At 47.9% G+C, this 22,970-nt stretch overlaps 2 protein-coding genes across 6 annotated transcripts in view; both read left to right on the top strand.

The window, feature by feature from the left end:
* Nucleotides 1-7,468, top strand: part of PEAR1 (platelet endothelial aggregation receptor 1) — a 43,585-nt gene extending 36,117 nt beyond the window's left edge. For all 3 annotated transcript variants that reach the window (XM_027871368.1, XM_027871369.1, XM_027871370.1), the window contains 9 exons: nucleotides 1,363-1,488; nucleotides 1,668-1,796; nucleotides 3,851-3,979; nucleotides 4,221-4,436; nucleotides 4,933-5,021; nucleotides 5,496-5,628; nucleotides 6,013-6,078; nucleotides 6,254-6,529; nucleotides 6,900-7,468. In XM_027871368.1, coding sequence (XP_027727169.1) covers nucleotides 1,363-1,488; nucleotides 1,668-1,796; nucleotides 3,851-3,979; nucleotides 4,221-4,436; nucleotides 4,933-5,021; nucleotides 5,496-5,628; nucleotides 6,013-6,078; nucleotides 6,254-6,529; nucleotides 6,900-7,051 — 1,316 coding nt within the window. In that variant the 3' untranslated portion in view covers nucleotides 7,052-7,468. The remainder of the gene's footprint in view (nucleotides 1-1,362; nucleotides 1,489-1,667; nucleotides 1,797-3,850; nucleotides 3,980-4,220; nucleotides 4,437-4,932; nucleotides 5,022-5,495; nucleotides 5,629-6,012; nucleotides 6,079-6,253; nucleotides 6,530-6,899) is intronic.
* Nucleotides 7,469-7,969: 501 nt separating this feature from the next.
* Nucleotides 7,970-21,552, top strand: LRRC71 (leucine rich repeat containing 71). 3 transcript variants are annotated; one of them, XM_027871553.1, is made up of 16 exons: nucleotides 7,970-7,983; nucleotides 8,636-8,749; nucleotides 10,444-10,575; nucleotides 11,198-11,338; nucleotides 11,416-11,491; nucleotides 12,048-12,125; nucleotides 15,934-16,002; nucleotides 16,406-16,565; nucleotides 17,091-17,174; nucleotides 17,262-17,363; nucleotides 17,974-18,096; nucleotides 18,814-18,907; nucleotides 19,456-19,559; nucleotides 20,455-20,566; nucleotides 20,957-21,078; nucleotides 21,382-21,552. In XM_027871553.1, exons 2-16 carry the CDS (start codon nucleotides 8,665-8,667, stop codon nucleotides 21,493-21,495), a joined length of 1,596 nt encoding a protein of 531 aa, XP_027727354.1. In that variant the 5' UTR covers nucleotides 7,970-7,983; nucleotides 8,636-8,664; the 3' UTR covers nucleotides 21,496-21,552. The 3 variants fall into 3 exon arrangements, with proteins under 3 accessions (XP_027727354.1, XP_027727353.1, XP_027727355.1); XM_027871552.1 differs by having other exon boundaries at nucleotides 7,982-8,749; XM_027871554.1 differs by lacking the exon at nucleotides 11,198-11,338 and having other exon boundaries at nucleotides 7,982-8,749.
* The last annotated feature ends 1,418 nt before the right edge of the window (nucleotides 21,553-22,970 follow it).

Below are 22,970 nucleotides of genomic sequence, written 5' to 3'. Positions count from 1 at the left end.
AATGAAACACACAATAAAAACATTTAACTTTGCATTTTAAAACCAAGTCAATCTATGGCCCATAGAGATCCTTACTTATGGGGGATTAGTGGCCCTATTTCTATTTGAGTCCGAAACCACTGGTGGAGCTATAGAATGCTTGACTTAGAATCCAGAAGACCACAGTTCAAATCTTGCCTCTGATGTGCTGTTGCAAATTGCAACCTCTCTGAGCCTCAGTTTTCTCATCTGTAAAATCAGAGTGGTGATATTTGTAGTACATGCCTCCAAGGGTTTTTGTGAGTCTCCTAAGAGATAATGTAAGTTCAGATCTCAGACACTAGACACTTACTAGCTGTGTGACCCTGGGCAAGTCACTTAACCCTGACTGCCTCACCAAAAAGCAAAAAGAGTGATTCAAAGAGATAATATATTTAAAGGGATTTGTAACTCCCAACATACTATAGAATGCCAGGTGTTATTAATAAGGACACTAAGCTTGAGAGGAAGTAACTCACTCCCATTCACACAGAGGCAGGTTCAAATTTATATCTTCTGACTCCAAATCAGAACACAAAGAATAAATAAGAGAAAAACCGATATAACAAACCAAGACAAGTGAGTGGGAGCAGCTCATTGATATAGGGGAAAGAATGTCTGCTTTGGATTTAAAAGATCTGGGTCTGAATCCCAGCTGTTTCACTGAAGATACCTGTGTATCTTCTGGAACTCTGGAAAAGTCACTTAATGTTTCTCAGCCGGATTTTGCTCATCTGTATGGAGGATGGATGAGAAAATCTCAAAGATTCATCTTGATCTATAAGCACTGTAGGAATTCAGAAGAAGAAGAGATCTTTGTGGGTCTCTGATTTGGACTGGTGACAGACTGATGAAGGAGAGATTTGACCTGGGCTCTGAAGGATGGGGTGAGGGGGAAACTAGTAAGAGAGGGAAACATGGAGCAGCTAGGTGACACAGTGGGTAGAACACCGCCCCTGGAGTCAGGAGGATCTGAGTTCACATCTGGCCTTGGACACTTACTAGCTGTGAGACCCTGGACAAGTCACTTAAGCCAGAGAGGGAGACAGAGAGAGAGAGAGAGAGAGAGAGAGAGAGAGAGAGAGAGAGAGAGAGAGAGAGAGAAGCAAAGGGAACTGGAGTCTACTGGGATGAGTGCTATCTCTGAACCAATCAGTGGACTTTTGCAGGGTAGCAAGAGTCTGGTTTCCCACTACCACCCTTGTCAAAATGTTGACTAGAGCAGTAGGAGAGAGGGAGAGAGAGAGAGAGAAGGAAGGGAGATATAGAATACAGAAGGCACTAGGTGGGAGGATATATTTCTCTCTCCAACTGCAACCACTATCTTTCCATTGTTTCCCCCAGCCTGCCAGCCTGGTCGATATGGCAAACGCTGTACCCCCTGCAAATGTGCCAACCACTCCTCCTGCAACCCCATCGATGGAAGCTGCCACTGCCATGCTGGGTGGACTGGCACTGATTGTTCCCAGCGTGAGTAAGAGTCAAGGGTGGGGGAAGAACAGAGGAAAGAACCCTCTTTGGGGTCTCAGTCAAAGGTCACACAGAAACAGTGACTGGGGGGCTCAGGGAGGGGATTCAATGGAGGGAGTGATGTGACTCAGACTCCTGAGCCTGCCCTTCATTGGACTGGTTCCTTTTTTCCCTTCTAGCATGCCCATTGGGGTTCTGGGGCAACAACTGTGCCTTTCCCTGCCAATGCAACAATGGCGGGCACTGCCAACCTCAGGAGGGAAACTGCATCTGCCCACCAGGCTGGACTGGACGCCTCTGCTCTGAAGGTATCAACAGGATGAATCAAATGTGATAATATGTGTAAAGCATTTTGCAAACTTTTAAGTACTATGAACATGCCAGCTATGATGATGATAATTGATGATGATGACTATGACGATGATGATGATGACAACAATGGTGGTGATGACAACGATGGTGGAAGGGTAGGGTAGGGTAGGAAGGTAATTTTGGAGAGATCATCTCATCTATGTCTTGACTTCCAAGCTAACTAACTCCTAATCCAATCCAGGGGAGATATTGAAACCAAACAGTAGAGAAAATTGATGATATGGCAGTGCAAAAAGAACACATATAGATTACATAGTTATCTATATCATGGATTATTCAATCAATAACAAGGATTATTAGGATGTGGAATCCAATGGACAATAGATGAAATGATCAAAGGAGTGAGGAAGAGGAGACAGCAGTAAATTGACAGTCAGGAGACCTGAGGGTAGACCTGCCTCTGCCACAAACTTGCTGTGTGACCTCCAGCAAGTCACTTATCCTTTCTTGGTCTCATTTTCCTCCCCCATAAAATGAAGAGTTTGGGCCACATGATCTTTTTTTTTTTTTTTTTTTGGTTAGGCAATGGGGTTAAGTGACTTGCCCAGGGTCACACAGCTAGTAAGTGTTATGTGTCTGAGGTGGGATTTGAACTCAGGTCCTCCTGAATCCAGAGCCAGTAATCTATCCACTGCGCCACCTAGTTGCCCCCCTACATGATCTTTATGTCCAATCTGAAGGACCCTATGGTTGTCCTGTTTGTCTCTCAGGGCACTTCTCATAGTCAAATAATCATGGCTCATTTTTTTCCCTTTTTTTAAACATAATTTTTATTGATATCTTTTTTCTTTTTAAGAAACATTTAAAAATAAAAAATGCTGTATAAAAAAAGAAATATTTATTTTTAACATTCTTTTTTTAGATTTATGTTTCCAAACTTTCTAGCCCTTCCCATACCCATTGAGAAGGCAAACAATGTGCTAACTGATGTTTTTTTTAGACATCTCTCAAATGTCCCCCAGTACTTTTCTCCTCTCCCTCCCAAAGAACCATCCCATATTACAAGTAACCTTTTTAAAGAAAAAGAAGAAAAACCCCAGCAAAACTGATGAATACACTGAAAAATATGTGTAATGTACCACCCATGGACCTCCTGCCTGTGCAAAGAGATGGAGTGGGACTTCTCATATCTGTTCTTTGGAACCATGCTTGTTTTTTCTAATTTTGCAACATTTACTTTTGATTGTTTTGTGGTTGTTCTTTCTGTGTATATTGGTGTAATCATGGGGCATACTATTGGGGTTTTTCCTTTCTGCTTCCCTTTGAATAAGTTCATGTAGATCTTTCCATACTTCTCTGTATTGATCATACTCATCATTTCTTAATACAGTAATATTCCATACATTCACGTTTCACAATTTGCTTAGCCATTCCCCAATGATGGGCATGTATTTTGTTTCCAATTCTTTGCTATCACAAAAAGTTCTGCTATAAATATTTTGGGGTATGTGGAGACTTTCTTTTTTTTTTATCAATAATCTACTTGGGGTATTAGCCTAGCAGTTGAATCTCTGGGTCTAAGGGTATGGACATTTTAGTCACCTTATTTGCATAATTCCAAGTTGCTTTCATGGTCCCTGTTTCTACAGCCCATTACAGCTTTCAAAGTACTTTCTTCTCAAGCTATAAGACAAATAGTGAAAGCATCATTCCCAACCTCCAGGGGAGGAGGCTGAACCTTAGAGAGGCAAAGTCATAAAACTAAAAAATATCAAAGCAGGTTTGCCTCCAGGTCTTCCCACTCCAAGAGCAGTTCCTTCTGTGCCAAACTATGTTTCATCAGATGAGAAAGTGGGAACATGCTTTGGGAAATGTCCACGTGACCTTGCTATTATGTACACAATCCATGTTTAATCCAGAAAGAGATTGAGGAGCTCAAGGAACTGCTCCCAGAAATGAAAGAAATAGTCTTTCTTCTTGGAGAAGTACATGTGTTCCTGGACCCATTTCTTTGCATCCCTCTGACCCCTCACTTTGCTTATCCCTCTAGGTTGCCCTCCAGGCATGTTTGGTGCTAACTGCTCCCAGATGTGCCAGTGTGGACCTGAGGGACAGTGCCAGGCTGAAACAGGGGCTTGTATATGTCCGCCAGGACACAGTGGTGCCCCCTGCAAAATTGGTGAGTCACTCAGGGCAGCCTTCCAGTTCTCACCCATGGCAAAATTGGGAATGGGTGGTGGTTTCTTCAATTCAATTCAATATCTAATTGTTTGCCTAGCACTATTAGGTGTTGGGGTTGCACAGACATAAAGATGACAACAGTCCCTGCCCTCAAGGAAAGTTCTTTCTTCTGTCTCCTTTCTTCTTAGCAGTACACAGAATGCCCCCTCTTATTGCTTCATCTCTCCTTTCCTGCCCAGGGAACCATGATCAACCCTTCACCATGGTGCCCACCCTGCCAGTGACCTATGACTCACTGGGTGCGGTGATTGGCATTGCAGTGCTTGGGGCCCTGGTTGTGGCACTGGTAGCACTGTTCATTGGGTACCGACACTGGCAGAAAGGCAAAGCACACCAGCACCTGGCTGTAGCCTACAGCAGTGGGCGTCTGGACGGCTCCGAATATGTCATCCCAGGTGAGGGACAGGAGGATATGGGAAGTCCTGAATGTGGAGGAAACTGAAGAAGAAGGCACAAAGGCCATCCTCTGGGCTCAGGAGACCTGGGTTCAAGTCCTGTCTTGGCCACAATCTTACTGGGTTACTTTCTATGGATTACTTCTATTCTCTGAGCCTGTTTCCTCACGTGCAAAATGGGGGATGGGGTTTAGAGCAATGATCTTAAAGATCTCTTCCAACTCTCACATTCTGTGACTCTCATGCCCCTCTCTGGATTAAGCTGTTCTTTACATATGAGATGCAAAGGCAGAGTGAGCAGGATGGGTAAGAGAGAGGCTGGACAATGGGATCTTGGAATTTGTCCCATCTGGCTGCTTGTCTTCCGTCCCATGGATCTCTCTTTTCCCTCTGCCTCATCCCCAGGGAAGGGGCTCCCTCTCTACACCACAGGCTACCTCATCCCCCTACCTGAGTTCTGACCCTGTCCCTACCCTGGTTCTTCTGTCTTGTCCAGATGTCCCGCCAAGCTACAGTCACTATTACTCCAACCCCAGCTATCACACACTGTCCCAGTGCTCTCCCACTCCCCCACCCCCTAACAAGGTCAGTACCTGGGAAAATGGAGTTGGGAGTGGGAGGAAGGCTTCATTAGGTTTGGGATTTGGGGGAGGCTGGAGAAGAGGAGCAGGCTTAAAGGAGCGAGACTAGCTTGGTGGGAAGATTGAATCCGCTGAAGAAACCAGGGGTGGTCAGCCAGGGAAAATGATTATAGCCTTCCAGTTTCTGAAGACCTGTCATGTAGAAGAGGGATTATACTCTTGTTCAGCTTGGCCCAAAGGTAGAACTAGGAGCAATGGACAGAAGTATTTGGACAGCTCTGATTGCCCAATGTTTTTCCTTACCTGGAGCCCTAAAGGGGAATGGGCCCTGGGTATCTTTGAGCAGAGACTGGATGATCACTTGTCCCGGATGTTACATTAACCCTGTTAATGTATAGGTTGGACAAGGTGACCTTTGAGGCCCCTTCCTAACTCTGCTTCTTCTGTTCTCATAATGCTGAATTCACCACCTTCCCAGGTTCCAGGCTCTCAGCTCTTTGCTAGCCTCCACACCCCAGAACGCCCTGGTGCTTATGGGCAAGACAGCCATGCCACTCTGCCTGCTGACTGGAAGCATCACAAGGAGTTCCCCCCTGGGCATCGGGAAAGGGGTATGGGATTTTGTATACCTGGGTATTAAGTAGGGGAGAAGGAAGGGTGGCTGTGGGAAAAGCATCCTATTCTGAGACCATGGGATTCTGTGTCAGTATAAGTGAAGGGTAAGGGTATCTGTATGTCTGGGACCCTCTGAAGGAGAAGAATGTAGATGTACTTCCCCATGGTGGTGTGATGGGTGAAGATCTGAGTTAGATTGAAGATCCTAGCTTTGTTCCATATTAGGAAAAAGTAACTTCCTTTGGGCCTCAGTTTCCTCATCTATAAAAGGAAGAGAGTTGGATAGCAATGATCTCTAAGGCCTTTTCCAGTTCTCAATCCTATGATATTCCTATGACATTCTAAGAAGGGCCTTGATGTGGGTCTGTCCCTTTCCCCAGGGAGAGGCCTATTGGATCGTTACAGCTACAGTTCTGGCAATGGCCTAGGATACCTCTATGCTAAAGGTACACGCAGTGGGAAGATGGAAGGGGGTGGGTGGTAGGGAGTCACTTGGCAGATGGAGGAAAGGGCACCGGGCTGATCTGAAAACTGAAAAGGCTTGGGGGAGGATGCAGCATGACTGGGAGTGGGGGGGAGGGGTACCTCCGTTGAGCCCTGATCTTACTCCCCCTCCCCCAGGGCCCATCCCAGAAGAGGGATTAAGGGCCAGTGTAAGCTCCCTGTGCAGCGAGAACCCCTACGCCACCATCCGGGACTTGCCCAGCCTGCTGGGCCCTGCCAGCGAGGGCAGCTACATGGAAATGAAAGGTCCCTCGAGTGCTGCAACTGAGGCCCTGCGAGAGCCCAGCCCACCACGCAGGCATGTGCCCCAGCCACGGAAGAGTCAAAGACTTCGAAGCCCTGACAGCCAGAGGGACAGTGGCACCTACGAGCAGCCGAACCCGCCAGCCCCTGGTGAGAACAATCACAGTCCCCAGACAGGCAGGGTCCACCCTAGGATCAAGCCGGGGGGTGGGAAGAGACCGTAGAAATGACGGTGAGAATTTACTCTGAGATTTTTATGTGGTTCCAACAAAAGTAATTAATGGGGTGAGGACGGGGTAGGGGGTGCAAATAATGTGTGTCCTTGGGACCTTATTAGCTATCCAGAAGACCAAGACAGGGACCAGGAGAGAGGAGAGAAGGGAGAGAATAGAAAGCAATAGAAGGAAGGGGAAAGAGTGAGAGGACGATGGAAATTGATTAGGAAGAAGACCCAGAGTGGGGAGGGGGGCTGGGCTACAGATCTCTCATATACAATCCTTGCTTCTTCTCCCTTCGCCAGATTTCGTCGCCGGGGACGCTCAGCCCTCCATCCCACCAGGTCTTCCCCCAGGCCATTATGACTCCCCTAAGAACAGTCACATCCCGGGACACTATGACTTGCCCCCTGTCCGACACCCCCCCTCACCCCCGAGGCTGCGACAGGATCGTTGAACGGATGGAGGAGCATTCGGAGATAGCCCCCCCACACACACATGGCCAGGCCCAGAAACTGAGGAAGGACCTAACGCATAGCACACACCTTCCCCTCCCTACCTCTTGAGTTATTAGGGGGTACACCATTCCTGGAGGGAAAGAGGTTCAGGGATGCCCGGGTTCTGAAACCCCTCTTCCATCCCCCCACCTTGGAGGCAGCCCTCGGATGGCTGAAGAGAAAAGGAGCTAGGAGCCAGGATTCCTGGGTCTAGGAGAGTGAGGGCAACCACCATCGACTTTGGGGGACTGGACAGCAGGATGCCAGGGTTTTTCTCCTGCTCTGCTACTGCTTCCCAAGCCCTCAGCCCAAGCCTGGGATTCCCCAATGGGGAATCCTGTCCTGTGTCTGTAAATAAAGTTGTTGGATTTCTCGTGGTCCTGAGCATCTTTGATTCGGAGGAGATGGGCCTGGGCTCTAGGGGGAGGGAGGGCTGCGGGCCCGGGGCGCGACCTCTGAAGAGGTGGGGGTGACGGCTTGAAGCCCGAGGGCGGAGCCCCCTGGGGCTGGGATCTCATTAACTCATTAACTGTTTAATTAACTGAGTCTCCAAGCCCCTTCATGGATCAATCGATCTAAGATCAGTCGATGCTCAGAGCTCCACCACGGGCTGGACCCTTCACGGCTGCCCAGGTCCCTGTCACTCACCAGCGCCGCTGCCTCGGGGACCTAAGAGAGCCTCGTGCCAGCTCCGCCCGGTCCCGAAGCCGAGACAGATAGACACGCATGCGCTCTGAGGCAGCTGCTCGACAGGCGCTCCCGGCACCGCAGCGCTCTCTGCAGACCGCGCGAGCGACTCGCAGTTGTCTCCTGGTCCGCCCACCCGACAGCCTCCTTGGCTCAAGTCCCGTTGTCCTGGAGAAAAAGGGACGCACAGGAGCTGGGGGTGCAGGTCGGGAGTCAGAGAGTGAACCTCCTCCGAGCCCCAATTCCCAGGAACTCCTCCGTCCCACCTCCCCCAGTCTCTCTGACTCTGCCCTGGTCTCTGAGAGTTGAGAATCTTCCGCTTCTCTCTCTGACCCTCCACCGCCACTCTACCCCAGCCCCAGCCCCAGCCCCAGTCCCTCCAACCTCATTCGGCTTCTCTTCTCCCCCACCTCCCCCAGCCAGGTCCACTCCAGCCTCACCCAGTCCTGAATCCTCCCATCTCCCCTCCAGTTTCGCCCAGACCCTTCCCCTTCAGCTTTTCCTCAGTTCCTTTCTCTTCCAGCCTCTCCCCTTCCCCATCGACCTCCCCCATTCTGTCCCCTCCTCCATCCTTTCCTTCCAATCTCGTTCTGTTGCAGCCATTTCGGGTGACTCTCCATTGAGCTCTCCGGCTCAGATGGGGACACGACTGATTGTCTGTCTGTCTGTCTGTCATTCCTTCCCTTAGCCCCCAACACACGGTCTGAGAGAGGGGCTGGGAAATAGGAGTATTTGGAGGGAAGGAGGGTTGGGAAAGAGAGACCCTCAAGTCTCTAGGACCAAAGTGGAATTCGACTCCTATGAGGGATAAAGAGGGATGGGTTCAACCAGGTCTCCCCTCTCCCACATTTCCCCAGCACCCAAAGCCTCCGATGTCGGGGGCAAGATGGTCAAGAAAGGAGACAGGGTGATAAAGGAGAAGCCGCCACCTGTCCTACCGCCTGTGGGTGAGGAGGAGCCAAAAAATCCAGGTATGACTTAAAGGGGAGGAGGAAAATAAGAGAAAGAGGGAAACAATGTACCGGGGCACACAGAGGCTCCTGACCAGAAGTGTGGTGTAGTGGGCAGAGCCGTGGATTAGGATTCAAAGCCCCTGGGTTCAAATTCTAAATCTTATGCTAAATAACTAGCTGTGTAGTTCAATTAACTTCTCTAGGCCTTCATTTGTAAAGATTTGGTCTGCCTTTTTTTTTTTTTCCTAAAGTATCATTATTTGACAGACATTTCCTATATTATAATCTCAAAGACACCTTCTTAGGGAGAGGTTCATCACCTACTGCACACTCATTTGTAAAAGGGATTTGGGCTAGGTGAGGTCTAAGACCACCCTCAGCTCTAGAGCCTAAAAGCTCACCTGTCGCACCTCCCACGTGTTCAAGGCTTTTAACTTTTCAAGACATTCCTGTTCATTATCTGTCATCTGTTAATTGCCTCAATGTCTTGTGGAGGAAACTAAGGCTGGAGAGGTTAAGTGACTTCCTCATCTTCCATTACTGCCTTATATGAATCCTCTCCTCCAGCCAAACTGGCTGCTTCACTGCCTCCCAAATCATTGTGGTACATTCCCACCCTGGCATGTTATCTGTTCACATCTGCACTGTCTTCTACCCTCACCCTCCCAGTATTGGTCCAAATCTCACCCATCTTTCAAGGCCCGACTCAAATGCCATTTTTTCCAGGAAGCCTTTCTTGATTACCCCCAATCCAAGACAGGCTGATCCTTGGAACTCCTATATGGAATTCATAAGAGCTGGAAAAGGCTTTCCTTACAGGCTATCTGGTCCTAGTCTTTGATTTTACAGATTGGAAACTGAGGACTAGAAAGGCAAAGTTGTTTATTTGCTTCAAATCACACAGGTAGTAAGGGGAAGAAGCCTGTTAGATTGACCTGTAAACTCCTTAAGAGCAGGGATCACATTGTATCTAAATTTTTTTATATCCCCTAACACCTAGCGCTGTGCTCTGTGTACAATACACTTGGGCCTAGTAAATTTTGGTGGAGTCCTAGGGCACCTCACATCCTGCTTTGTACTGTCTTTTTATTTGAATATTTCTTTGAATTTTGTCTTACCTCTCGGACTAGACTGTAAGCTGTTGGACTGATTGAGATCTTAGTTACCTTGCCATTTCCTTCTCTACCCACTATGGTGCCAGGTACATAGCCTGCGCACAGTAAATACTTGATGAAATAACTTTCCTACAGAAAGTTATTAGCAGAACCAGGACTAGAACCTGGTCATTTGACTCCTATTCCAGGAGCTCACTGTCCCTGCCCAGAGCAGGGCTCTGAGGTTGCAGAAGACTCAGGATGACCTTTGGGGAAATGAGGAGGTAGGGGGAGATCTTTGGGGAGAGAGGCAGTGTATGAGGAAACAGAGGGGAGAGGGGCAGAGGATGAGGAGACAGACTAGGAGAGGGGTGATGGATGAGGAAACAGAGGGGAGAGGGGCAGAGGATGAGGAGACAGACTAGAAGGGCAGGGGGTGAAGAAGCTGCAGAGGATAGGATAGGATAGGGCAGGGAGATGAAGAAACAAGGGGACCGGGGGAAAAAATGGTAAGACAAAGCTGTAGTGGGGATACCTGGTCTTTGCTTCCTCCTGGTGGACAACATGCACCATCGCAGAGGTCCAAGCTCATCTCTCTCCCTTCTCTCCCTCCTGTAGAGGAATATCAATGTGTGGGAATCTTGGAACAGGACTTTGTTGAACTCTGTACTCGTTCAGGATACACAGATTTCCCCAAAGTTGTTGCTCGCAATCATGGCCGCCCTACCTTCACCTCTGAAAAGCTGGTGGGTGAGTGAACTTACTCAGTTCCTCCTTTCTCACCATCCCCGTCTCTCCAGGCTGGTCCAGTCTCAGACAGGCCTGTGCCATTTTGACAATGCCCCCTGGCCTCCCTATCAGGCTGGTCCTGGGTTCCAGAGACTATGCAAATATTAGTGATCATGATGATGACGACTAAGGGACTTAGATGACTCTTTCTCTGCTATTTCCCCATCTCTCCTGCTCACAACCCCATGCAGGCTGGGAGATAGGTATACCTAGGCTCTCTTGCCTAGCTGTTCTAAATTTTTTTTTCTCTGCATCTTCAAAAGTTCTGCATCCTGGGGTTCAGAACCCCAAGGAATAAAGTGCTTGGAGATTGGACACTTGCTACTTGTATGAACCTTGCACAGACACGCAAGATCACCTGACCTTTTCTGATCATCTTTTACAGATGTATAGATGAGGTTTTCCTCATCTGTAAACCGATTGGACTCAGTTATGTGTAGGGTTCCTTTTAGCCCTCCATCTAGGGTCCTTTAATAGACTCACCTCCTTTGGGCATTCCTGAAAAGGCTAGAGTGAGATGGGGGTGGAGGACAAGGTGGGGAGCGGAAGGGATGATTAAGATCCCCTACCCACATGTCCACAGTGGAGGAACAGCGGGTCTCTGCCTCCTGTAGCCAAAACAGTCTCCTCCAGATTGAAACCAAGTATGCCTTCTTCCGGCCCACCATCCAGGTGGAGCTGGAGCAAGATGACCCCAAGACAGTTCTGGAAATCTTCATTCGAGGTGAGCCTCCCTCCTCCGTCCCCTGCCCCTGGATTTAACCCTTTCTACTCAGGCTTCAGCCTCCTATCTCCTTCCAGGTTGGAGACTGGCAGAACCAATTCTGGGTATTTTCAGCAAGTGTCTGCCCTCTCTCACCCAGCTGCAGGCCATCAAGTGAGGGAGGGCCCTCTCAGGGATAGGGGAGAGATTTTGAGGAGGGGGGAGGAACTCCCAAAAAGGGCTGAAGGGAGAAGTGTTGAAGAGTGAGAGGAGAGTGGATCCCGGGAGTAAAAAATGAGCCAGATTCTTGGGGAGGGAGTGTCAGGAAGACCCAAGTTCTAATCCTGCCTCTTACTAGCCACATGACCCTAGACAAATCATTTCACCTGTTTGTCTCAGTTTCCTTAACTGTAAAATGAGGATCATAATAGCACCTACCTCCCAGGGTCATTGATAGGAAAGGGAGATTCCTAAGGAACAAGCAGGGAGACTAGGGGAGGGGGGTAGAACTGGAGCACTTTGAGGAGTATAGGATCCTCAGGGAGATCTGGTGAGGCCAGGGCTAATCAAGGACAAGAGTAACGGGGTGTTATGGATGGGAATGTCTAGAGGAGAGTTTGGAAGGACGTTCTGCGCCTGTAGGGGATGGGGAAGGGACTACCATGCTTGGGTCCTCGGTTGCTGGATGTCTGAACTGATAGTCTTCCTACGTCCTTCCCTTGTACCTCAGCATGTGGAAAGTGGGGCTGACGGATGAGACCTTGACCACCTTCATTGCCCTCATCCCTACCTGTGCCTCCACTCTCAAGTAAGCAGAAAAGGGCAGGGAGAAGTCCTGTCCTCCAGCAGATGGGAATGGGGCAAGGCGGAGGGCTGGGAACTGGTAGGCAGGTAGGGGGCTGGTAGCAATTCTCCTTTACACCTCTTCCCTAAGAAGATCTGGGTTCAAATCCTGACTCTTCTCCGAGCTCGTTTCCTCATGTGCAAAACATAATTGGACCAAGTAATTTTCGATGCCCTGCTCGGTAGCTCTGAAAGGAACAAGCTTCTTTCTTGATCCTTCCTTCCTTTTACCCCAATACATGCCCTCTGGACAGGAAATTCCTTGCCTTCACACTGAAAATCACAAAACCTCAAGTCCAATCTCCCATTTTATAGAGAAGGAAAATGAGGCCATAGAGAGGTTAAATGTTGAAAGTTTTTGGGTTTTTTAAAGAATTTTTACGAAAAAGATGAGATGAAACAGAAAATACCAACTGTGATAGGAAGTTTGCAGAAGACAGTCATACAACTTCTTCCTAGATCCCAGCCCCAAGGTCCTTTTCCTGGGTTTTCCTATCCCATGGAGAGGTGTGGGTCTCTGGGTTCTCTCCCCTTGGCTCCAGGCCCAATTATCCTTCCCTCAGCTTGAGAATTTTCCAGATTGGAATCTCAGGGAATCTTTTCTTTCCCAACTGCCAACTAGTTCCCCTTTTCTACATAGTCTGTTGGAAGCCCCAAGGCTGGTTCTTTTTAAACAAGAATGGCAACTCAGGGGACAGCTAGGTGGTGTAGTGGATAGAGCACTCGCCCTGAAGTCAGAAGGAACTGAGTTCAAATCTAGCCTCAGACCAAATACGTGACACTTACTAGCTCTGTGACCATGGGCAAGTCACTAAACCCCAATTACCTAAAAAGAAAAAAAAAACCAGCAACTCATTGTGATGAAAAGCACAGTGGACCTCCATGGGCCTCAGTTTCCTCATTTATAAAATGAAGGATTTGGATTAGATGGCTTGAGGTCCCTGCCAGCTCTAAATCTATGATCTTAAAAATTCATGAGAGATGATAAAATCCACAAAAGTCTAGAGCAGGGGTCTAAACTTTTTTTTTTTTTAATGTCATGAGCCTCTCTGGCACTCTGGTGAAGTCTTTGGACCCATTCTTATAATGTTTTTTTTTTATTTTAATCATAATGGAAGGAAATGTTTTGTTTTTTTTTTTCAGTTAGAGATTGGTGAAAACGAAGATGTAATTTTTTTTTTTTTTTTAACCATCCAAGGTCACAGACCCCCAGAAATCTATCCAGGATTTGGTCACTTGAGTGTTCATGGACCTCAGGTTAAGAACTACAGATCTAAGAGACAGAAGAGAGCCTACAACACTGTTACTGTGGAGGCAGGAGGCAGATTTTGGTTCTCTTCCCAGCTCTGGCATAAGCTAGCTGTGTGATGCCTCTTTGGACATTAGTTTTCTCATCTGTAACATGGGAATAACAACACACACTGCCCCACCATGTATAGTGAGAGAATGAATGTGAGGACAGAGAGTAAAATACAACAATTTCTTTTTTTAATAGATTTTCTTTTTTAAGACAGCAAAAATAAAAAAAATGTGAGGGAGATATTAATTTTATTACTTTGGCAACGCTATTACTCTAATTTTCTGTTGATTCAACTTCATTTGCCTGTGAGAAACTGGATAGGTCCTGAACTGATAAATCATGACCACTGATTACCTAGGGGCTTTGGTATAAGGTGGCTAGCTACCTGTGATAGGACCTTTCCCCCAAATCACTTACACAAAGACAAGTCTCCTGACTTGTACTCCTTGGTAGTCCCTGGGAATTATTGTACCTGAGACTAATCACCACAAAACAGTCGTGATATTCAATATGAAAGGCCCCCTCAGCTGGAGAAGCGGGCTGGACAGCAGCCTACATAGAGGACGATGGAGACTCCAGGATACCCCAAGGCTGCTAGGGTGTCTACCCATCCCTGGAAAGCTCAGAAATAGGTAATTTAGTAGTCTCTTATTAAATTAATTATTCTTAACTTTTTTTTTGAGGCAATTGGAGTTAAGTGACTTGCCCAGGGTCACACAACTAGTATCTGAGGCCGAATTTGATCTCAGGTCTTCCTGACTCCCGGGCTGATTCACTTTGCCACTTAGCTGCCCCTAAATTAATTATTCTTGATAACTAGATGCTAAGGTCAGTTGTTTCTTCACATTTGATATTCAAGAAATTGAATGATGACAGGGAGTCATAAAATTTACATAAAAGAGATAGTTGGAAGTGAAAGAGTTCTTGAAGCCAACCGTCCTCAACCTTCAATTTATCATGTTAGATCTTCCAGGGGAACCTTAGAGACCACTGAATCCAGACGAGAAAACTAGGGGCACAGAAAGGCGAAGAGATGGGCCCAGTCACCAAGGGAAGTTTGCCTGAATCTCACTGAGATTGAGGCTGACCTGAGGCAGTCAAATGGAACCCAGATCTCCCAGATGGTGCAGGCTGTGAGAGCTGGAAGGGGTAGTGGGGATCGCATTGGCCAACACCCTTATTTTGGAAAGGAGGAAACGGAGTTGGTGTGAAAGGAGGAAGTGGAACCTATTTTTGCTGATACCCAGTCTTTTTCATCTCAGCTGCTGACATTTGGCCTCCCCTGGGGACGCCGCAGTAATGGAGGGGAGGAGAGGGCACCTTGGTCATTTTAACCGTACCCTGGCCCTGAGCTCCCCCTACCTTCATACCTCTAAATAGAAAAGTTTAAACAGCTTGGGAGGACAAACTGTTTCAAGGATAAGAAATATCCCAGGGAAGAGAAAGGCAAGAGCATCCTCTGGAAAGCACAGCCTTCCAGCAGTAGGGGCTGAGGGACTGATTTGCAACTGACCTTGGCTCCACTCTGGGACACTACAGGGAACTCCTAGACTTGAAGAAGCATTTCCCTATCACTATCTACAAGGGCCAGATCCCAGCTCGCAGAGCAGCCAGCCACACTTTCAACATGGGCTCAGTAATGTTTCAGAGTGAGGCAAACTGGGTCCAAATCCTACCTTTGTCACTACCTGTATGATCTCGGGGCAACTCACTTAACCTTTCTGGGCCTCAAGTTTCTTCATCTACAAAATAAAGTGCTAGATGAGACAACAGTCTCAAAGGTTCCTTTCAGCTCTAGAATCATGATCTTAAGGCTTTCCAGGTGAGGGCAGAGTTTGGGTCTTGCCATTCTCTGGTGGCCAGGGAATCCCAACAGACAATTCATTTGCTCCAGCAGCTGAAAGAGAACTCCCACTTTAACTCACCATTTTGACACCTGCAGCTCCACTCCCATCCCACCTGCAGGCTGTAAGCAGACTTGTGGTACAGCAGAGACTGACGACCTGGGTTCAAATTCTGCCTATACCACCAATGACCTATGTGACCTTGGACATCTCCCTAGACCTCAGTTATTTCATCTGAAAAAACCAGAGGCTTGGATTAGAGGGCTTTCTGAGGTCCCATTTAGATCTAGATTTGTGACCCTATTAAGTATAACTAGACTGTCAACAGTTCTTTAAATTTCTCATAATTGGCTTAGGCAATTCTCAGCCTAATCTGCACCTCTCACACTTAGCCTAATACTACTGAACCCCTACAGGGTTGTCATCAGTCAGCAAAATGCTGGACATCTGCTCTCCTACCATCAGGATGCCCCACGAACATGCTTCTGGCTTGTTTGCAAGGATCATAGCACACAGTCACCCTGCTTAGGGGCTCCTTCTGCCCTAGACCCTTCCCTTCCTCCCACTGTGACTGCTAGACTTTCCTGCCCATCACTGGGCTTTTACTGATCTCCCCAATCTCTTATCAGGAAGGTGTCTCTGGAAGGAAACCCGATAGTGGAACAGTCTTACCACAGGCTCATGGTCCCGGAAAGCACGTGAGCCTTTTCCCTTTCCTCCCATTCCTTAGATCCTGCCCCATCCCAGGCTTTCTAAGCCAGAGGGGACATTCCCTTTTTCAATGTTCTCCATCACCTCAGATGGCCTCAGCCTAATTCACTTATTTTCTATCTCACCCCTCCAAGCCCCAGTGAAATGCCCTAGTCCCCTCCCTTAGGGACCTCTCTCCCTGTTGCCCTACTCTCCCTGCTGTGACACAATTACCCCCCCCCCCCACTGCTTGGGACCCTGAATTTCCCTAAGTCAGGTTCCCTCACGAATCCCTTGACCTCTGAGGCCTTCCTACCTCCAACCCCATTTGCCCATTCCTCTGTGGCCTTTCTGTCCCTGATCCTGGTGGTCCCAGGCCTCCCGCTCCTTCTTATGTTCTCCTTCTGCCAGTATCACGCACTTGTCCCTGAGGAATAATAACATCGATGATCAGGGTGCAAAGTTCCTGGGTCAGGCATTGTCCACACTGCGTACCAGCAACCGAACTCTGGTCTCTCTCAACCTGGGCTACAACCATATTGGAGATGAGGGTGCTGGCTACATAGCAGACGTGAGGGGCAGGGTCACTGGTGGGCTACAAGGAATGGAGACTGGAGGGAAGAGCTATGGGGAAGGGAGAAAAGGGGCTTGTGCTGTAGGGGTAGGCAGGAGCTAAGGGGTCAGGGGAGGAGGAGGGATCGTAAGGAGCTGGGGAGGGCAGGGCTGAAGGCAATGAACATAGAACTACAAAGGAAGGGCTTCAGAGTGTGGGAAATAGAGACTGGGGGACTGGAGGAGACTGGGAAACGGTTCGGTGAAGACTAGGCTCATGTAGGACCATGAGGGAGAAAAGAACCATAGGGACCCAGTAGGGTGGGGAAGAGCTCCATGGTCCTGGGGACCAGAGAGAAGGAAGAAGGGACCATGAGGAAATACAGTTAAGAGTTCTGGGAGACTGGAGGGAGCAAGACCAGGACATGGTGGGAAACAAGACAAGAGGTGAGGAAGGGAGGTTGTTAGGGCCTGGAAAGTAGAGGTAAAGCCCTGGCCAGGGAGGGGACTCGAGGCCCTTTCACCTCCTTTCTCCCTACCCCAGGGCCTGCGGCTAAACCGCTCCCTGCTCTGGCTGTCTCTGGCCCACAATCGCATCCAGGACCAGGGTGCACTGAAGATAGCCGAGGTGGGTAGAAGCAGGGGTCCCATCTGGAAAGGAATATGTTGGATACCAAAGGAGCCCTGATCTTCCACCACCTGCCTCCTGCCTCAGGTGCTGCAGCCTTTTGAACTAACACACACGGAGGTGGTGGAACGCCGGCGACTTATGCTTGAAAAGGGGGCTCAGGACCGAACAAGAATATCAAGGCCATCGGTGAGGGATCCAGATGGGCAGAGAAATCTTGAAGTCAATCCATTCAGTGCCTCCCACAAGCTCAGGGCAGGGGGGCCTCAAACAGAGGGCCATCTTGTCCCTCACACTCTAATGGGATCTTGAAGTCTTCTACACCCTTAAACCTTCACTCATCCCTTTGTGGTTTTGGTCCCTTCTTTTTATGTCATCTCCTTTCATATCCCCGTTCAGTATTTCAGAGCCTAACTGGACCCCATTAAAATGCTCTGGTCCCTGTCTCACCTAACCCTGAAGAATTGACTTTGGTTTTACCTACTACCCTGTGACCTTAGGCAGGCCGGTCTCCCTCCATTCCCCACCCCCGACCCCCAGGCCTCAATTTCTTCATCTGTACAATAAGGAACTAGCTGATCTCTTAAGATTTCTTCCTCTTCTAGCAATCTAGAAATCTTAGCTGTACCCCCACCACCCTCCTGTCTTCAGCAAAAGGATCTCAAAGCATTTTATAGATCTAACAGTTGTGGAGCCTGGTTGGTCTCCATTGCCAGCTAGGCCCCCTACTCAGGAAGGTAGGTACCTCTTCCCTGAGTGGATTAAGGGGTAACAACTGCCTTTCTGCCCTTTCCCACAGCCCAGTTCCTCCCGCCATGGAGAACGAGACCGGCCTCTGTTGGGAGCTACTAGTACTTTGGCCATTGACAAGCTTCAGGGAATCAAGACCATCAAAGGTGCATCGAGCAAGAAGAAGGAGAAGGTCTCTCATGATGGCGGAATTAGGGAGCACAGAAAGAGTGTTTCCTAACTGTGCCTGTTTGTGTGTCTGTCTGTCTGTTCCAGGAGAGAGAATTTGAGAAGTGGCAGTTTGGCCTAGTATCCTACTCTGGCCCTGGAAAAACCCCAGAACCTCAAGAGGTCTTCAGGGGCAACAGCACAGTTAGGGGGATCCCAGACTTCGAGAAACTGAAAAGCCTCCCAATGTCAGGGCTTTGGTCAGGGGTTTTTCCCAAGCTGGGGCACTCTTACCCCTACCCAAAAGGGATGCAAAGTTTGTCAAGGGACTACAGGGACTATTTTATAATTAACTATTGTCCTATGAAAATTAATCTACTTTGTTTCTTATGTGTATTTTAAGTCCTAGAATTTATTTCCTCTTATATTGAATAATAAGTATCAGAATGTTTACTAAAAGCTGAGTAAAGGGCCTAAAAAAAGGTTGGAATCCCCTGATGTGGTAGACAGACTGTTGAACTAGAGTCAGTAGGGACCTGGGTTTGAAGCCTGACTCCAGCATTTTACAGCAATGTAATCCTGAGCAAGGCTTCTCACTTCTGACCTGGTTTCTTCGCCTCTAAAAATGGGGATGATAGCACTTACACTACCTCCCTCCCAGGGCTATCCTGAGTAAAGTGCTTCGTAAGTTTTAAAGTGCTATATAAATGTGAGCTTTATTATCTTTCCCCTACTGTTGCAGGAAGTAGCCAAGAAAGAGGAGAAGCCTGGGTCTGGGCTATCCCCCACACAGAATGTCCCAAAGAAAGAAGATTCTTCCAAGAGTTCTAAAGGGAGTGAGTTATTCTGTTCATTCTCCCTCCGATACAGGATGCTTGGGATCTGGTGCTTTCACTAGGACCTCACCTCCTGAAGGAAGGATAGAGGGCTGTCCTCCCCTGTGGTCAGGGCTCAATCAGTTCCACATGCTAGATGTGGAAGAAACCTTGGAACATCTAGTTATCATTCCCTACAAAGAGGAAAATTGACATGTTAAGAAGTCATATGATTGGGGCAGCTAGGTGGCACAGTGGCCCTGAAGTCAGGAGGACCTGAGTTCACATCCAGCCTCAGACCAAACACTTGACACTCACTAGCTGTGTGACTCTGGGCAAGTCACTTAACCCTAACTGCCTTAAAAAAAAAAAAAAATGTCATATGATTTAGCAGCTCTGCCAGGCCTAGATGCCACTGCTCTCTCAACTATACCTATTGCCCTCACCCGAGCTCAGTCTTCACTGAACCTTAGTCTGACACTTCTAAGACCCCTTGTCTTCTCAAAGGGGCAGAGGTGGTTTTCGAGGATCTAGAACTTCACCTCTGACCCTCTCTCCCCACCCATCAGAACTAAGCATCCCAGAACAGAAGCCTGGTCGGGGAAGGGGGTCCAAGATAGGGCCCAAGGAGAAGCGAAGTCTTTTTGCTGAGTCCGAAGTGATCCAGAAGAAGGTTGGAAACTGCTTACTCTCATTGGGGAAAGGGAGGAATGGAAATCAGCACCGGAGAGCCTTTGGTGCCTTTCCAGCAGAACCTCATGGCTCAGTCACAACTCTCCTCTCTTCTTCCCCTCAGCACCTATCAGGGTCTTCTCCAACTAACTAGTCTCCACCCCACAACCCTTTCCATTTTTTCTCACGCCTTCTATAGAAGAAAACAAGCCACTAACCATTTTCCCATTTTTTCCTTCAACCCTTCCCCGCCCCCTGCCCCCCATTTCAGTTTCAATCTTCCTACCCTTTCACCAGTATTCTTCATTGCTGGCTATGTAACTCTGGCGATGCTCTGTGGATGAAGATGGAACCTACTATCTCCATCATCCCACTAACTCTACTTCAAGACCAGAATGCAATCCCTTTCCCCACATCTACTAATACAATCCAAACTCAACCCCTGGGGAGAGGGGACACCACTGTTTGTCTCTGGCTATCCATAGGACTGTGGAAAACCAGAGCCCTAGGCACTTATGCCCCCTCCTAAATGCCTCCCTTTTTTCCTATCTATCCCCTTTCCTATTTCCCCTCCTTATCACTTCTGCCAATTTCAGGAAATTTTTCTGAAATGACTTCCTTCATCAGCTCTGACTCCCTCTGATCTTCCCATTCCTGATATGCAAAGATGTTTTGAAAGGCTAGGTATCCAGCCCTTAACCTCCTTCTGGATCCTGGGTGTGTGCAACTTGTCTCTTGCAGTGGAATCTGAACTTCCCAAGGACAGGGCCCCATAACTTTCCCTTCCTCTAGTTCCTTCCAGCAGTACCAAGGATGAAACTGTGCCCGGAGAGGGCAGTCAAAATGGGTGAAAAGGACTGCCTGATAATCCTGTCTTTTGCCTCCTGTCTGAACAGCTAATGCCTGAGCCCACCGAGATCCTCAATCCTCTCCTAGAGCAGGCAGAGCATAAAAACGGGAAGGTTTTCTTGCCAGGAAACAAAGTTCTTATGCATCTCAATCTTATTCGTAAGTATATCCAATTCTCCTGACTCCCAAAGTAAGAAGTTCAGCGTCTTTCTCTGGCACCTCAAAGCCTTGTCATCATCAAGAGGGACCAAAAATCCTTTCTTCCCCATTCCCAATTCCCATCTGGAGTCAGCCTCCATGAATAACCAGGGTAGTGTGCCACAGATACAGTGTGTCTTCAGATCAAGACTCGAGGCTGGAAGGAGATAGACATGGAGAGGGGCTTAGGAATGGGGTGGGTGGGCAGTCAGCGCTGTAAATTATTTGGGATTAAGGATGACCCAGGAGGATGAATGAGGCCTATCTGAGGAAGTGAGGGCCTAGATTGGGAACAGTTAGCGAGTGAGGCAGTGTTGAAAGGCAACATTTTCTTCTTGTTTATGCTTTTAGGGAATCGAATCACAGAAACAGGTCTGAGAGGCTTCCTCAGTGCTGTCCAATATCAAGTGAAGTACACCAAACCCAAGACCCCAACAAAAGGCCCATTAGGACTGGTAAAACTGATGCTAGGGGTGAGCATGAATCACTTCCCCTGTACTGGAATCCTACCCTTAGTCTACTGGGGCCCATCTCTCTTCTTTGTCCCAACCCTCAAGAAACGAGATGCTACTCCCAGTTCATGTCAGGAAGTCCTTCCGTAACCTAGCTTCCATTGCTTCTGCTGCAGGGTCAGCTCATTTCTATTCACTTTTAAAAATGAAATGGTGTCTTTCATAACCAAATCCTACTATTCCCTTATTGCAGGGCTTCACTCCTGGGAAATATATTGAACTGAGGTTTAATCAGCATCTTTTCTTCTCCCCTTTCTCTATCAGAAAAATTCCTTTCCCCCACAATGTGAGACCTACAATATGATCCAAGATTTGATGCTTCCTCGAGAACTCAAGACTAAGAGAGATGAAGAAGGCCCATCTGCCTCTGCCTCCTGAGCCCCTTGGGGGTGAAGGATTCATACCTCAAATTATCTCTGGGTTAATAATAAAATCCTCTTGTACCTTTGATTCTGAGGATCTCTAAGCACTTTATTATGGACTTACCTATTATTCCAGGGCCAGAGATATATATATATAGCACAGTAGGACTTGGGGTAGGACCTAGAAATCTACTGGGCTTAGTTTAGCTGTAAAATATGTGAGAAGAGGCAAGTGGAAGAGGAAGGCTCTGGGGTAGCTTGGAAGAGAACATTTAAGGGGATATGATAGCTGTCTTTACGAACTTGAAGGGGTGTCACATGGTAGAGGAAATAAATATATTCTGTTTGGCCCCAGAGAACAGAAAGAAAAACTTCCTAACAATTAGAAATGTCTAAACAATGAGAGCCATCCAAAAGTGGAATGGGTTGCCTCATAAGGTAGTGAGGATCTTCAAGCTGAGGCTGGCGGTGATGCTGCAGGGATTCCTTTCCAGGTCTAGGCTGGAACAGACCTCTTAAGATTCTAGAGACAGATGATCCCTACAGACCCTCTCAGCTCTCAACTCTGACTCTGGACACAGCCCTATCCTATCCCTGAACATAGAAATGTTTACTTCTGCTCACAGAATAAGCTTCCATTCCATAAGCCCCCCTCCCCTGCTCCAGAAGGTGAATAAACCAAGGCGTGGTCAGTGATGATGCAAACATTGCTGACCCCTGGGTTAGAGGGCCAGAAGCCCTGGCATCTTTGTTTGTGGAGACGTTGCTGACAGTGCTCAGAGAAAAGGAGTCTAGGAGTCTGAATACACTTGGGAATGAATTCTCAGGAGAAAAGTGATTCACAAGCAGAAAAGGCTCCATCTCAAAGCCACCTTCTGCCCTATTCAACAATTCAACAAGTATTTACCACCGAATACCTACTCTGTGTCAGGTGTTGTTCCAGGGATAGGAAAACAAAACTGACCCTGCCTTTAGGGAGGGCATTCTACCAGATCAAAACAAGAGGTACACAGGTAAGAATATATGAAACTATACATGTGTTTTTTTTGGTGGGGGGAACGTGGCTATTGGTGTAAAATCCAGACATCGCTGGGTCTCAGTATTATCTGTAAAATGTGAGAAGATACAGGCCATGCCATATGAGGATTAGCTGAAGACTCTGAGGATGTGTAGCTCTGAAGAGAAAATTTAAGGGGGAGGTGATAAAGGACAAGAAGACATGATGGTCTTCAAGACTTTGAAGGGCTATCATATGGAAGAGGAATTAGATATATTCTGGAGGTGAAGCCCACTAACAACTGGAGAGGTCAGGAAAGGCATCTGGGTAGGAGGTGGCACCAAGCTGTAGGATCAAGAAAGGTGTCCTAAAGGTAGCACCTGGGGTACGCTTTGAAGGAAGCCAAGGACCCAACAAAGTCGGGCTGAGGAGGGAGAGCATGTCAGGCAACAGCGACAGAGCCTGTGCAAAAGGTAGAGAGGCAGGGGGAATAT

This window comes from Vombatus ursinus, unplaced genomic scaffold (assembly GCF_900497805.2).
Source record: "Vombatus ursinus unplaced genomic scaffold, bare-nosed wombat genome assembly UNPS02014798.1, whole genome shotgun sequence".
Lineage (NCBI taxonomy): Eukaryota > Metazoa > Chordata > Mammalia > Diprotodontia > Vombatidae > Vombatus > Vombatus ursinus.
Note: the sequence above shows the minus strand (reverse complement) of the source record. Positions and strands in the feature narration are given on the sequence as shown.

Coding starts and splice junctions, on each gene's coding strand:
- LRRC71 (XM_027871552.1), top strand. CDS start 8,596: ATGGGTTCAACCAGGTCTCCCCTCTCCCACATTTCCCCAGCACCCAAA. Junction 11,339..11,415: donor TCTGGAAATCTTCATTCGAG/GTGAGCCTCCCT, acceptor ATCTCCTTCCAG/GTTGGAGACTGGCAGAACCA. Junction 17,175..17,261: donor GTGCACTGAAGATAGCCGAG/GTGGGTAGAAGC, acceptor CTCCTGCCTCAG/GTGCTGCAGCCTTTTGAACT.